The 14,743-nt window shown below is 38.3% G+C and overlaps 1 protein-coding gene across 2 annotated transcripts; it reads right to left on the bottom strand.

Annotated features, from left to right (window-relative positions):
* Nucleotides 1-465: 465 nt before the first annotated feature.
* On the bottom strand, nucleotides 466-13,491 carry LOC141586084 (uncharacterized). 2 transcript variants are annotated; one of them, XM_074407207.1, is made up of 10 exons: nucleotides 13,255-13,420; nucleotides 13,021-13,134; nucleotides 7,219-7,405; nucleotides 6,853-7,108; nucleotides 6,541-6,757; nucleotides 5,622-6,451; nucleotides 3,815-4,991; nucleotides 3,378-3,728; nucleotides 3,053-3,290; nucleotides 466-2,923 (listed from the first exon to the last, which is right to left on the bottom strand). In XM_074407207.1, exons 2-10 carry the CDS (start codon nucleotides 13,126-13,128, stop codon nucleotides 591-593), a joined length of 5,697 nt encoding a protein of 1,898 aa, XP_074263308.1. In that variant the 5' UTR covers nucleotides 13,129-13,134; nucleotides 13,255-13,420; the 3' UTR covers nucleotides 466-590. The 2 variants fall into 2 exon arrangements, with proteins under 2 accessions (XP_074263308.1, XP_074263309.1); XM_074407208.1 differs by lacking the exon at nucleotides 3,378-3,728 and having other exon boundaries at nucleotides 4,232-4,991; nucleotides 13,255-13,491.
* Nucleotides 13,492-14,743: the final 1,252 nt, after the last annotated feature.

Raw genomic sequence — 14,743 nt, 5'->3', positions numbered from 1 at the left:
CCCCCTGGTTCCTTGACTTTGAATAAGTCCGATTTGCGAGAGCGACAATCAATAGACTTGGAAATTGGAGTATTTGCCAAAGTAAGTTTAATTGATGCCGAGAGCGACAATTTAAGCTTAGCTGCTAAGTAATTACTCCGTAGTCATCTACTAATACTTAATAGAGCCTAGTTGCGAAATTAAGAATGCAAAATATCATCTATATTCTATACAAAAAGTAAACATTTCCATTTTTTAAATAACCGGTCTTTCATGTAACTTGAAATACGGGCAAATTGCGCTTATGATATTCATTAATCAAAATACCGAAGACAAATGTAAACTTTTGACTTTTAAGGGCCAAAAAGATAAACAGAGCAACAAAGTACCGTGGACGTCTGGACGATGAGTACGAATCCCCTTTTTTGTTAAAATGTACTCGCCATGCGTCTCCTTTTACAAAAAAAAAAAAAAAAGACGAGAACAAAAACAAAAACAGAACTCCAGGACAGTATTTCTCGGATCAGTACGAGCAACAAATTTGTACAAGGCTCATCAAAATGAAGAAGACAAGAACATTACATTTTCGACAAAGTCAAAATGACCCAAGTTTACGTCCTAGACGGATAAACAGCATGGTATGTCTGTGAACTTTGCCTGGTTAAACCTTTGAGGGACAATGTCTCCCAGATCTTGTCTTTACTCAGGTTGAACACATCAAGGAAAACAGCATGCCTTATATACATCGTCGGAACAATCTTCGGGTTCCTCACTACCACAAGGCTATCACCGATGACCTTAAAAGCTTTAGCAATCACATTCCGAAAACTACTCCCACTTGTTTCCACCAGCACTTCTCGAAACTTGGTTGGCAACTGTTCAAAAACATCAGACCTCAGCAATGCATCATTAAGCAGGTGCAAATACCGGTCTGCGTTTAGACAAATCAAGCTCAGCAGAATCACTAGGTTTTGAACAAGAAGCTGGGTAGTACAAGAAGTCGGCCCATATTTGTTAACCCATTCCTCCACGCCCTGCAGATTAACTAGCAGCTCATGGACAGTACCAGCTAAGAAGTCGTAGGTAGAAGTCATCAGATCGGAAGTATCATTGGGACTTGGAGTAAACGTTTCTGGATTGACATCGCAGTCAAGGTGTATAAACCAATCAATGAATGATGGTCTCGTTGCAAATAAACACCCGCTAAAGCTAGAAACCATCACTAGCAGTTGATTCAGAAGATAAACGAAACAAGAAGGGGATATGAAGCGATATCCTTCAGATTTTGATTTGTATAGCTCTGTTAATGCATCACGAAAATGGCAAACCTGTACCGCACCCTTTACAAGATCATCTAACAGTGGCTTCCAAGGTGAGCCTATCTGGAACTTTCTTAGGATTTCCTTGTACTCCTCAGAAATCTGCCTGCTTGATCCAATCAGTACTACTACCACCTGAACGAGTTGTGGAAGTGTCGGTTTCTTCTGAACAGACACATCGAATCTCCTTAGAATGGCCTCCTTCAAAATGTTCCGAAAAAAACCAGTTTGAATTATGCTCTCTTTTGTCAGTAATGTCATCTTATCCAGAGAAAACACCGACAGAAAATACTCATCTGCAGAATGGTCAACATAGCTCATCAGAGAATGCCGGTCAATGCTCGTGGGTTTCAGAAACCTGCAATGTGTCAACAGAAATGCCGCCGTCTGAAAAATTTGAAAGTGAATATATTGGCGGTAGTACACGGGCATCTTGTTTCTAGCACTCAATTTGAGAACAGACTGAAGGGTATCCAAGACTTTCCTGCCAACGAAAAGTAGCTCACGACACCAATATCTTTCACCCGCATTCATAAGTTGCCATTTATTTAGGCTATCCTTCTTATCAGACCTTCTGGGAATGCTCTTCACCCAGTTGGCATCAGGATAGAGCATAAAGTAACCTTTATCGGGATCACTCGATCGTTCTCTTACACCAAGAAATTCCATGCAGAAAGCTCCATATTCCGTATATTCAGCAGGTCCTTTTCCGTTAAGAGAGCTGAGGTAACCGAGAATTTTTTCAATGTCATTTTTCCACAAGTTCCAGTGCCAACACAATGTGTTTAAGGGCACCTTTTTCTTTGGGCCGCTAACTTCTGAATGACTCCCTGACTTTTCGAGCTCAGAAAGCAGTAGGTCCAAAATTTTCCGGGCAGCCACAATTTTCCCCATTAAATTCTGATTCGTGCTTGACTGTGCCAACTGTTGTTGCAGGTCATGAAAGCGAAACTTGTCATTTGACAAAAGCTGGATGTTTGCAGAGACAATTGTATGGAAACCGGGCATATATTTACAAGCAGAAGCTTTTGCTTTCAATGAAAGCTCCTCCTTCGATGCAAAATCTTTTATCGGCCAACCTTCACCATCATCGGCCCAAAGGCTGCCGGCCAACACAGAAGCAAGATACAGCAAAGAGGCCTCGTGATAATGATGACATTTCTCTAATAAATCGGCTTCAAGTACTGTCTTTCCCATATGTCTCGCGAGTTTGGCAGCTTCAATATACTTCTCAAAATCTATTAGCAAGTCCAAAAGCTCATTCTGGCAGTCCAACTTCTTTAGAAAGGATTGCATTGATCTGAAAGAGCAAAAATTCTTGACATGTTTCATCATTGCCTCCCTGTCTTGCTGTTTATAAGCAGCGTAAGCACATTTCTCGAGAAACATTTGCTCACTCGCATTTATATCAATTCCGGCTTCTTCTATAAGTTCATTCAAGCCCTGCCGCCAGTTTCGTATGTACTGCAACCCCAATTCAAAAAGCTTGCCTTCGGAGCAGGCATACAAACATTCATTAAAAAGTTTAGCTTTCGCATAGATTTCAGCCGCCTTTCCATACCGCCCAGCCAATATGAAACATTGACCAGCTCGTTGGATATCAGATTCTCCAATATATATTAACCCTGGCATGGACAAAAGTTGATGAATGTTCGGTCAGAGACCCAAAAATCGCAACAAAAAAAGATAAATGGAGAAAATGAGCATCATTGTTCAGTTTTCGGTTTTAGGATTAGGTAAGAGGGTTCAATTACCTGCTTTTTCAAAATCCTCGGCATCAAAGTAACATTCAGCTGCTTTCTTTCTGTTCGCAATGCTTTCAAACAACTGAGCAGCTTCTTCAAGCATTTTCAATGACTTGTCTACACTCAAGCTCCTTACATTCTGAGCAGCTTCTTTAAGTTCAGAAGCTCTGGTATACGTTTCCCAGTCTTTTTCTCCAGCACGTGTGAAGCACTGCGCTGCTGTCTTGTAATTACGCACTTGAAGCATCTGCAATAAAAATACGCAGAAACAGTAAAGAAATAACAAATAAAAACTCGAAGAACAAGATATAGAAGTTTCATAAATAAGGCAAACCTTCAAACCCTGAAGTTTCCAGTCATATGAACTACTTATAACTGGCATTTCCCGAGCATAAGCATCATCCAGTTTTTTGACTTGGATCGTATTCAACTTCTGCCAGTAGCGTACCATAGGCAATGAAAAACCGCCACTCTCTTCACATATCCATAACCTTTGCTTTGTTCGGGTTACAGCTACATACAGTTGCTTTAGTTCATAACACAAGATATTGTGTTTTAAATGAGAAAATTGAGGAAGAGACTCTTGGTTTGAAGGAAGAAGTCGATTCTCAACCATGTACTCGTATATTATCCTCCATTGTTCTTGCAACGGTGATGTCTTGAAGAAGTTGTACAGCAATACGTCCTGCATTTAGATATATTCAGCCATGCGTACGACAATGAGATATCAAGAAGACAAGCATTTAGATATATTCAGCAATGACTCATTACCTGAAACTCGAGCCCTTTGCACTCAAATATCGTCAGCACAATGGCACGTCTTCCAATACGTTTGATAATCTCATCCTTTACAGAATCATCTCTCACAAGTATCACCTGATCAGATCCGAAGCTAATGAAATTCTCACTGTCATTTCCCTGATTTCGAAAAATCACTGACATGGCATCTCCATGACATCCACAGTCAAGTACAACAGGAGCTTCACCATGCACTACACTAGTTTCTCGGCTTAGTTTATCAATAGATTCTGGGAAAAAATGATAGATGAGTTCAGTAATACTCTGTGCTAGATTTAGAACTCCAGCATGAGTTCGGAAATTTTGGGATAGGTTGAAAAGCGGAGATAATTTCCGATTAAGCTCATTTTTCTCTTCATGCAAAAACTCCTTGTAGAATAAGCATTTTACATCTTCAAACCTGAAATGAACACCTTTAGCTATGGTCTGAGCTGTATCACCGGCAAAAACGAAACCCTCCTTAACATTTTTGCAGATATACTTCAGAATAACAAGTTGCTTCATAGTTAAATCCTGAACTTCATCTACATAAACAAAATCCATGTAGTCACCTTCATATTCTTCATACTTCAACCGATGATATACATCATTCACTAGATCAGCTGAATCATATTCTTCTCGCGTCAGCTTCATCTTCTCATAGTCTAGAAATATCTGGTATATCTGATTTCTCTCCGACTCATCAAAAGTCGACCCTTTTTTGTCAGATAATTGAATGTATCTCTCCAGAGAGGATTTAGCTTCGGCAGTCTGCTGTCCGAAATGAAGAGAGCCTTTTATATGAGTGTTGATCTCCGCGAAAACTCTTAAAGGGTCGAGTTTTTGTGTCATCTTCATGTTAAAATGGGGCCAGTAACATTCTCTGAACTTTTCAAAGGTGACCTCTCTCCTTCTCAAAGTTTGCTGAACTAGTCTAGAATTAGTTCCTTGCGAGTAGATTTTCCTAATATCAGGAAATCTATTGAAATACGACAGTCCTATTGTTCGGTCAAGCATCAGCAACAACATATCAAATGTCACGACTAGAGGGTAGCTTTTTAGAGGAGTCTCAATGAATGAAGAAGGAACGTCTTTGAAGTTCTCATCTTCGTCTAACTCATTTGCATTAACAGTAATCTTTTCCTCACCAAACGTCTCACCGCGAACAAACCTGCAGTAAACACCCCGTTAAATCACTCACAGTACCAGTTAGACCTGTCAAACGGGTCGGGTCCCGGGTTGGGTCAGAATACGGGTTGTGTCATATACGGGTCGGGTTATGGTCAAGAAATAATTTTTAACATTTTTTTAAACGATTTTTTTAATTTAAACAATATTTTTTAAAAAAGTAAAACATATATAAAACTATTATTTTAATCATATTCAACATTTACATTAATTATATTGACATAATTATTAAAATAAAGTTTTTTTAATAATTATTTTATTATTAAATATTATAAAAGATATAAAATTGACTTTTTAGTTGAATTTGCAATTTAAGTAATAAAAAAAATAATTTTCTAACTATATTTTCAAATATAATATATAAATATTAATATTTCCAATAAAATTCATGATTTTCCCTTGATCCAACGGGTCAACCCGTTCGGGTCGGATCTCGACCCTAAAATAACGGGTCATTTCGGGTTTGGGTTAAACGGGTCACGGGTCGAAAAAAACCGGGTTTTTAACCCTAAGAAAAACGGGTCAGGCGCGTCGGGTTTTTGGGTCGGGTCGAGTTTTAACAGGTCTAGTACCAGTGCTTAACAGGTGAACAAAACGAGTAAGATTTACATACCTTTGAAAATTGTTGATGTGTCGTTTCACAGCTACGCAGAGCTTTGGATTAACGGTTACAAAGAGTTGTCGAAGAGAAGTTCCAGTCACACACATGTCGAAGACTGATGGGTAGCTCAGAAAAATATTACTGTTCATTTCAGAAAAACCTTCAGAAGCCATCTGATGTAATTGTTCCTTCTGAAATAACTTCATAACCAACACAGTTGTTTTTCCGGTACCAGATCGTCCTAGAACAAAGGAGCTCCCTTGGTGGAGAATAATCTTCCGCTCTTGATCAGTTACTTCGAATGGGACGTTTATTGGCGTACCATCGCGTGCAGAAAGCAAATGGCTAACTACACCCGCAGAAAAGGAATAAAACTTCATTAACAGTAAGCTCTCCTTCACTTTGCTATACTCCATATAATTTGTTCCACAAGAATCACTACAGAAGTCGTAGCGCCTTGAATCAGCATTGCTAGTATATGGTACGTATCCCTCGAGAGATTTGGCCTTGGAACGTTTAAGATAACCATCGGGGAAAGAACGGTATACAGTCTCCAGTTTCTTAATCAATGGTGGTACATCAATCAAGTGCAAAATATCCCACACTTTCAGCACTTGGGTTGCATATCCGGAGTCCTTGCATATATCATTTGTGCAAATGATATAGCGACCCTCTACTCGATATTGTTTCACAATACTCGAACTCCCAGAGATTGCATCAGCTTTGTACTTTTTAGGCTGCCACCCATTTGCAAGTTTCAATAAGAAATTCAGTACAATCTTCTTTGAGTAGGTCGAGGGTAGTTTTGAAAAGGACTTGACAAAAGATTCCGAGAACATAACCTAATGAAAAACGGAAAACAAAAATCAAAGTTTGATCAAGAGTTACTCTATTTTAGACAGTTTGAGAAATAAACGTGGTGTGTATGTACCTTCAATTGCGCATCTTTGAAGATCAGACTTCTCACATCCAACAAATCTTCAAGTTCATCTAACTGGCTCTTAACATTTGTAATGATTTGAGCCATTTCTTCGTCTTTGTTGGCATTTACGAAACAGTTTAGCTCATTGGCATTTGCAATCACAGTTTCCCAAAGGGTATTATGTTTGGAAAGCGTATTTGCATTCCCCAGTATCCACAGACAATGCCTGGTTGAAGAAAAACAAAAACAGAACAAAGAAATTCATTGAATTCAAGTACAGTAAATTTTTCAGGAACGACGACATTTCAAAGACATATATACCTGGCTCTAGAAAAAAGATCATCAGTTTTTTGACAATCTGAGCTTAAATCAATTGATTCAGTACAACTCGATGTGACAGTAGATAATATGACGACATCAGCTTCCTCATCTTGAAATTCTTCGGTTGTTTTCACTTTAAGCAGAAAATTAATCAAGTATCCAAACGTTTCCCCGAGCCTTCTCTCAATCTCTGCAGCTTGTGCAGCGTAAGGAGATATAACAGTCACATGAAGCTGTCGACTACAGCCGCGCCATTCTGTTAACAAGTCGTATAGATCAAAAGACAGTTTACAAAACATCTCTGCACAACAGGTGACCTTACCTAAAACTTCTGTAAATGAAAATGCAGCCGCTTATGATACATACCTTCGTGCAGTCGCTGCACTATTTTCATAACTAGTGCAACTTCAACCAAATTTCGACAGCCACGATTGTCATCATCCACCTCCTGTCTTCCCTCAGTAACGTTTATAAAGCAAAATGGACCATACAATTTGCCTATGTGACCATGTTTCTGATAGCTCTTACCACTCACGCGAACTTCATCCAACGTCTAAATACAGTAAACCCAATTAATTAATTCTTCAATTTAGTTCACGAAACACAAAGTAATGACATTAATAATATCATAGTTTTGATTTTTCGAGGTGAGTCCTCAACTATGAATTTTTATAAATCAATATGGAATACTAAGAAATAAATCATGAAACTTTGTAGCGAAATATGCTTTCGTAAAAATACAAATTTCGTAACTTTGTTCATATAGCTAATTAAGAGAGAATGAAAAGAGTGAGTGTCAAAATGTGAGAAAGAATTACAAAAATGTAACAATACTTTGTTTCAACAAAGAGAAAAAAACAAATACTCAAGTTTCGTTTGGATGCCATTGTGGAATTAATCGCCCGTTAGTTTCAAAAACAAATGAATTGCTTAAAACTCGTTTGGTTGACATGACGGAATTAAATGGACAAAGGAATTTCCAACTACCTAAGGGGGCTAGATAATTAAACTCATCCATATAATGGAGGAGTTGACTATAAGATATGAGATTGAAGGTTGAATGAATGTTGTATTTACTGTGAAATGAATACAAGTATTTATAGTGAGGTGTTAGCTAGGTTACAAAGATTATATACTTGAGGAAAAAGCTAACTATATTTACATATGAGAATAATATCTAATATATTGACTAAATCTAAATATTATTGTTAATACGCCCCCGCAAGATGGACGACGGAGAAAGTAGACCTAGTTGATCGGTACTGGCAATGTGCTGAATTCGAATAGAGCCGTGATGAAGCTGCTCGCGAACAAAGTGAAAAGATAAGGCCATGTGCTTCATCCGGGAGTGAAAGACTGGATTTTTCGCGTACATTGTAGCTGACAAGTTGTTGCAGTAAATAGCTGGCGGTTTCGTGACATGGAAGTTAAGCTCAGTGAGTAGATTTCGAAGCCAGAGTAACTCAGTTGTGACGGGGCGACTGCGCGAAATTCGGCCTCAGTAGTTGATAGGGATAGACCACGTTGCTTTTTGGAGGACCATGTTATAGGATTACGTCCAAGATAGAGAATATATCCAGTGGTTGAAATGTAATTGTCTTTGTCTCCGGCAAAGTCAGCATCGCAGAAGGCATGGAGACAGAGCGGGTTTTTGGAGTATAGTTGGATGCCATGGTGTTGAGTCCCTTGAAGATAACGAAGTAGACGTTTGAGAGCAGACCAGTGAGTATCGGTGGGATGATGGAGAAATTGAGCTAACCGATTGACAGTAAAGGCAACGTCAGGTCTGGTAAGAGATAGATATTGTAAACTTCCAACTATGGCGCGGTAGTCGGGGTGATTTTGAATTGGTTTATTATCCTCCCGAGTAAGGTGTGTGTCGGGCGACATAGGGGTAGTAATCGGTTTTGCATTATCCATGTTGTATTTTGTTAATAGATCATGTACGTATTTGGACTGATTTAAATGAAGACCATTAGGATTTGGTGTGACTTCACCAGTGATAATAATGTCATCGACATAGACTAGCATAAATATGCGAGTTGTATTGGTTGTATAAATAAATAAGGACGAATCGGAAATTGATTGTTTAAATCCATAGGTAACTAGAAAGGTTTTGAGCTCCGTATACCAGGCTCGAGGAGCTTGTTTTAGACCATAAATGGCTTTGTTTAGTTTACACACAAAGTCCGGTTTAGAGGTGTCAACAAAGCCTTGTGGTTGACTCATAAAAACATTGTCATTTAAAGTTCCTTGGAGAAATGCATTATTTACATCGAGTTGTCTTAAAGTCCATGAATTGCTAACAGCAAGTGATAAAATAAGACGAACGGTGGTGGGTTTGACTACAGGACTGAAAGTTTCCGTGTAGTCGATACCGGGTCTTTGATGAAATCCTTTTGCGACCAAGCGAGCTTTGTGTTGTTTCAGGGAGCCATCGGGATTATATTTAACACGATAGACCCATTTGCAACCTATGACATTTTGAGACGGATGACGTGGGACTAAGGTCCAGGTTTGATTTTTATCGAGAGCATTAAATTCTTCTTGCATTGCGGTTCTCCATGGAGGTAATATGAGGGCTTGTTTGACGGTTTTGGGAAGAGCATTGGGTGATGCGGAAGCATGAGCGAGATGGGCATATTTGGAGTTGGTCGTGATGTATTTGGGATTTGGTTTTCTAATATTGTTGCCCAAGCGAGTGACAACAGTTCGTTTTGGAGGAGGTGGTGGTGGTGGAGGAGGGGGCGGTGTGGTAGAGGCAGAGGGGTGTGGAGTGGCAGGGGAGGGTGTGACGGGTGGTGAGGTAGAGTCATGGGTTTGTGTGGTGGCAGGAGAGGGTGTAACGGGTTCGGTGGTGGGTTGTGTGGGACTGGCAGAGGAGACGGGATGGGTGGGAGGAGGTCGACGATGATAGACCTGGTTTATGGGAGGTCGTGGCCGAGGTTGAGGTGGAGAGGTGGAGGGTGACACGGGTGGAGGTGTAGGTGGTACAATGGGTATGATGAGCGGGCACGAATCGTTTGGATCGGTGTTGGTATTAGTAGGTGGGTCAGGAGCAATTAATCGAGTATAAGAGAAATTGTCTTCAACAAATTTAACATGTCTTAGATGTATAAATACGATTGGTTTTTGGTTCAAAACAATGAAACGCACTTTGAGTAGATGAATAGCCTACGAAAATGCAAGGAGTCGATCGATATTCTAGTTTATGTCGTGTATATGGTTGAAGCCAAGAATAGCATAGGCATCCAAAATTATATAGTTTTGTATAATTATGAGGTTTATTATGTAGTTTGAAGTATGGTGACCTTGTAATGTTCGGGTTGGAAGACGATTAATAAGATAAGTGGCGGTGTTGAAGGCAAACGGCCAAAGGGAGGTCGGCATTTTGGCGTGAGCGAGTAGGGCTAAGCCCGTTTCAACAATGTGACGGTGTCTCCTTTCGGCATATCCATTATGTTCGGGTGTATGCGAAGGAGAAGTAAAATGACTAATTCCATTATTGAGTAAATCATGGGTAAGCTTTTTAAATTCTCCTCCATTATCGGAAAAGAATTGAACAATTGGTTTTTGAAAGTATTTCTCAACAAGTGCTTTAAATTGAAGGAAGACTTTGGTTGTGTCGGATTTTCGCTTTAAAGGAAAAAGCCAAGTATATTTACTAAAGTGGTCGACGAATATCACATAATATTTGTAATGGTCATATGAAAGAACGGGACTAGTCCAAAGGTCCGAATAAATTAATTCGAGTGGAGCGGTTGTTTTGAATAAAGATGTCGCAAATGGTAATTTAGTACTTTTGCTAATATTGCAAGCATCACAAAACGAAAAATTGGATAAACTAAATGGTAAACTTTTATTGATAGTTTTCATTACATCAAAAGTAGGATGGCCTAATTTATGATGCCATGAAATAGGAGATGAGCCTTTCTTAATTAAATTTGCGGTTGGAGACGATGGGCTAACTCGTAAATTCCATCTCTAGCTTGGCCCTGGAGTATCGTCGATCCCGTCAATTTGTCCTTAACAACAAAAAAATTGGATGAGAAAATAACATTGACATTATTGTCTTTACACAATTGAGAAATTGATATAATATTTCTAGAAATTTTTGGAACATGTAAGACATTATTGAATTGAAGAGTTGATAATTGAAACTTACCTATATCAGCGATGTCGAGACCCGAACCATCACCAATAATAAGGTCATCTTGACCGAAATAGGGAGAGTGGAAGGTCAATGTGTCGAGGTCATTGGTGACATGGTTGGAGGCTCCACTGTCAAGGAGGTCAAGGAGGTACTGGTGGTTGGGTGGCGGTGCAACAGCGGCAGAAGTGGTGGCGGAATGCGCCTGTGGTTGTTGGTGTTGGCGGAATGATGGTGGAAAATAGCTTGCGGAAGAGAGGACAATCAGCTATGACATGGCCTACTTGACGACACCATTGACAGCGCCCCTTGAAGGGACGCGGGTTCGGGGTGGAGGTGTACGGGGCAGCGGGTTGGCGGGTGGAATTGGTGGTGGTATTGGGTTGATAACAGTTGTTATTGTAGTTGGTTTGTCGTTGATTGTTGTAGTGGTTGGGACGATATGCGGCATTAGCAGTGGGGTTGAAAATATCTGTGTCGGGTTGTTGTTGTTTTATTAAAAGTTCATGTTGAAGCAATTTTTCATGTAGGGCTTCAAACGAAATTGGGTTGTCACGTGCTCTAACTGTGTCGATGACGGGTTTAAAGGTTTTATAGTCTAAACCTTTAAGAACTTTGGAAATAATGTCTTCGGGGTTGATTATCTTACCCATCAATGCGAGTTGGTCAATACATGATTTTATGGTGTTCATGTATTCGGTTATGGATTGGTTAGAGGTTTTGACAATCGAGTCTAAGCGGTCTTTTAATTGCATAATATGCGCACGCGAAGGGTTTGCGTAGGTTTGCGCTAAAATATCCCATGCTTCTTTAGAGGTTTTAGCACGGATTATGAGGGCTTGGACGGTTGACGATAGGGTACCCATAAGAGCCCCTAGAATCAACCCATCTTGTTTAAGCCATGAAAGATAGGAGGGGTTGGTTTTCTCGGTTTTGTCATCACCGACTATGGTTGGTGATGGAGCGGGGTTGGACCCATCAAGGAATCCGAGCAAACTGAAACCAAAGAAAATATTGGTGAGTTGAAAGAACCAGGTGGTGTAGTTTGTGGGTGTCAATTTGACGCAGTGAGTTAGGTTCGGCGAGACGAGAGGCGCGTTGGCATCGTGAGGATTGTTGACGATGGTGTCTTGGTGATTGTTTGTCATTGTCGAGGATGAGGGTTTGAAGGTGATGGGTGTTTGGCGTTTAAAGGTGGAGCGGCGGCGAGGTTTGAGAAGATTTTTGGCGGATCGATTTGAGCTCGAAGATACCATATAAGATATGAGATTGAAGGTTGAATGAAGGTTGTATTTACTGTGAAATGAATACAAGTATTTATAGTGAGGTGTTAGCTAGGTTACAAAGATTATATACTTGAGGAAAAAGCTAACTATATTTACATATGAGAATAATATCTAATATATTGACTAAATCTAAATATCTAATAGCTAGGTTACATAGTGCCAGAGTCTACTCCATTGCAGGAACAAAGCACATTTTTATCACAAGAACAAAACTTTCCACATATTTAATCCAAACTTGAGAACATTTTTTGTAAGTTATTACTGATAAATAAGAAAGATTATGCATTCATAATTTCATAACAATAAAATCCTCTAAATATACAAATTACAAGCACCAAAAATAGATATTATGCTATTTACAGCAAGCATATGTAATTTGATCATTTACACCCAATTTAATCCACTTGTCATTTAGTAATTGGTCTCCTGCACTTTCCATAATCTTTCTGCCAAAACCAAAGGACAACAATTGACCGCGAACGGAGGGAGTATAAAGCTATCCTTCAAGAGCTATATACTCCTCAGTCCTCAGTACTCCTCACTAAAACCCGTGTAGTTAATAAAAGAAGAATTTGTGTACAAAAATAGTAATGATTTCAGGAAGAAAAATCGTAAATAATAGATATCACTAAAGAGCTAAATTAAAAGAACAAAAACACACATAAACAACATATTTTTCATAAATAGATAACAATTCATCGGGACGGAAAATGTACATTCATAATTTCATACCTTGTTCATAATGAGGGAATGATTAAAATGATCAAGTACATCACTAACAGACCATGAAAACAGCTGATCAACAAAGCTTGAATCTTTATCAACAAACCCTAACTCCATATTTATCTGTTTTGCATGCACCAAAAATTAAAACAATTAAATTAAAACAAACATTTTTACTATAAATCACATTTAATCAACAATTCTACTAATTAAAGTCGGGAAGATAAGAGATAATTAACAAACCCTGAAGTTTGAAGCAGTAATTAAGCTAGAAAATGATGATTAAGTGTAGTATTTAAGAGATATAATAGGAATATGAAAGATTTAATGTATGCCCATGTTAATTAAATTTGAATTTAAAGTGGGATTATTGGGGATTTTAATGGTTTGATTGATGATGAGACGGTACAAATTTCCAAGTGATGGGAAATGTTGGCAGTTGATAACTTGGGGTTCTGTGACTGCTTTCCCGCCTTCTTCATCATTAAGTTTGCAATAGTGTTCCCTCAAAAAAAGTTTGCAATAGTGTACGAAACAAAATTTTAGTGCGTCTTGCTTCATCATTAAGTTTGCAATAGTGTACTTCAGACGGAATTTTTTTGACTGAAATAATAAGACGGTATTTTGTAACCATTTTACAGTTAAATGTGATCACTATTGGAAAATCAGTTACCATAAGATGTAACACTGTATATTATTATGGTTACATTTAACTATAAAATGGTCACATATGCCCGTCTGAAAAATAAGACGAAAAGTGTCCGTCTGAAACAAGAATTTGTGACAAAATTTAGGCCCGCAAACGAGTCAATCGAGTCGGGTTTAGGAAGGGATAAATGGGTCGGGACATTTTGTTTTGCAATAATTTGGGTCAAGTTGGGTTGAGTCATTTTGTGTTTGGGTGATTTTTAGACTGATTGTTATCAACTTGTTTGGGTGTAACGGTCAATATGCAACCATAAAGATTCGGGGTCTGGTTGGATAAGGCAGATCAATTTGGTTTTCGAGTTAGATTTGGGTCATCAAAACGAGTGTGGTGTGGGTTGGGTCAATTTTGTCAAGTTCTAAAATAAATTACCTCCCTTAATACGGATATAATTGTGAGAACAAAAGTTAAGCTCAAGGGATAAGAGGAATAAGAGCAATAACAATAGTAGTTCTTAGCATTGAGGTTGTTGCCAAGAACTTTATTTTAAAAGTTTTTTTATTGCATTTAAAAGTTGCTTCTTATTTTTAAGAATCAAGTTCTAAAATAAGAACAAGTTTGTAAATATTGGAAAATGTACAACCAATAAATATAACTTTGTAAAATGTGAGAAACCATCATATCATATATCATATCATATCTTATCTTAATAAATACAGAAACATTTCATGCATCCACAGTGATCCACGTCACCTTATGCAATTTTTTTTTCCTTTTTTGTTTTTTCCCATAAAATAAATTGTGGGCCTCATTGGCCAGTTAGTTGAATTAATTTCTTTTTCATTACAGATTTATCATGTTTATAATCTGATAAGTTATGCGCACCAAAAAAAAATAATCTGATAAGTTAATATGTTTATATAATGATTCTTATTTCTTTAATTTTACAATTTTACAACTTTAAGAATATTAAGTAAATTGTAAAATATCAATACAATGTTCCCAAAAATTAAACAAATTAAAATTGATAGAATAAGGGCTTAAGAATTGATAGCTATAAAAATTTACGGAGTAGTTACATCAATC

The sequence above is a fragment of the Silene latifolia genome, chromosome 6 (assembly GCF_048544455.1).
Source record: "Silene latifolia isolate original U9 population chromosome 6, ASM4854445v1, whole genome shotgun sequence".
In the NCBI taxonomy this organism is placed as follows: domain Eukaryota; kingdom Viridiplantae; phylum Streptophyta; class Magnoliopsida; order Caryophyllales; family Caryophyllaceae; genus Silene; species Silene latifolia.
Note: the sequence above shows the minus strand (reverse complement) of the source record. Positions and strands in the feature narration are given on the sequence as shown.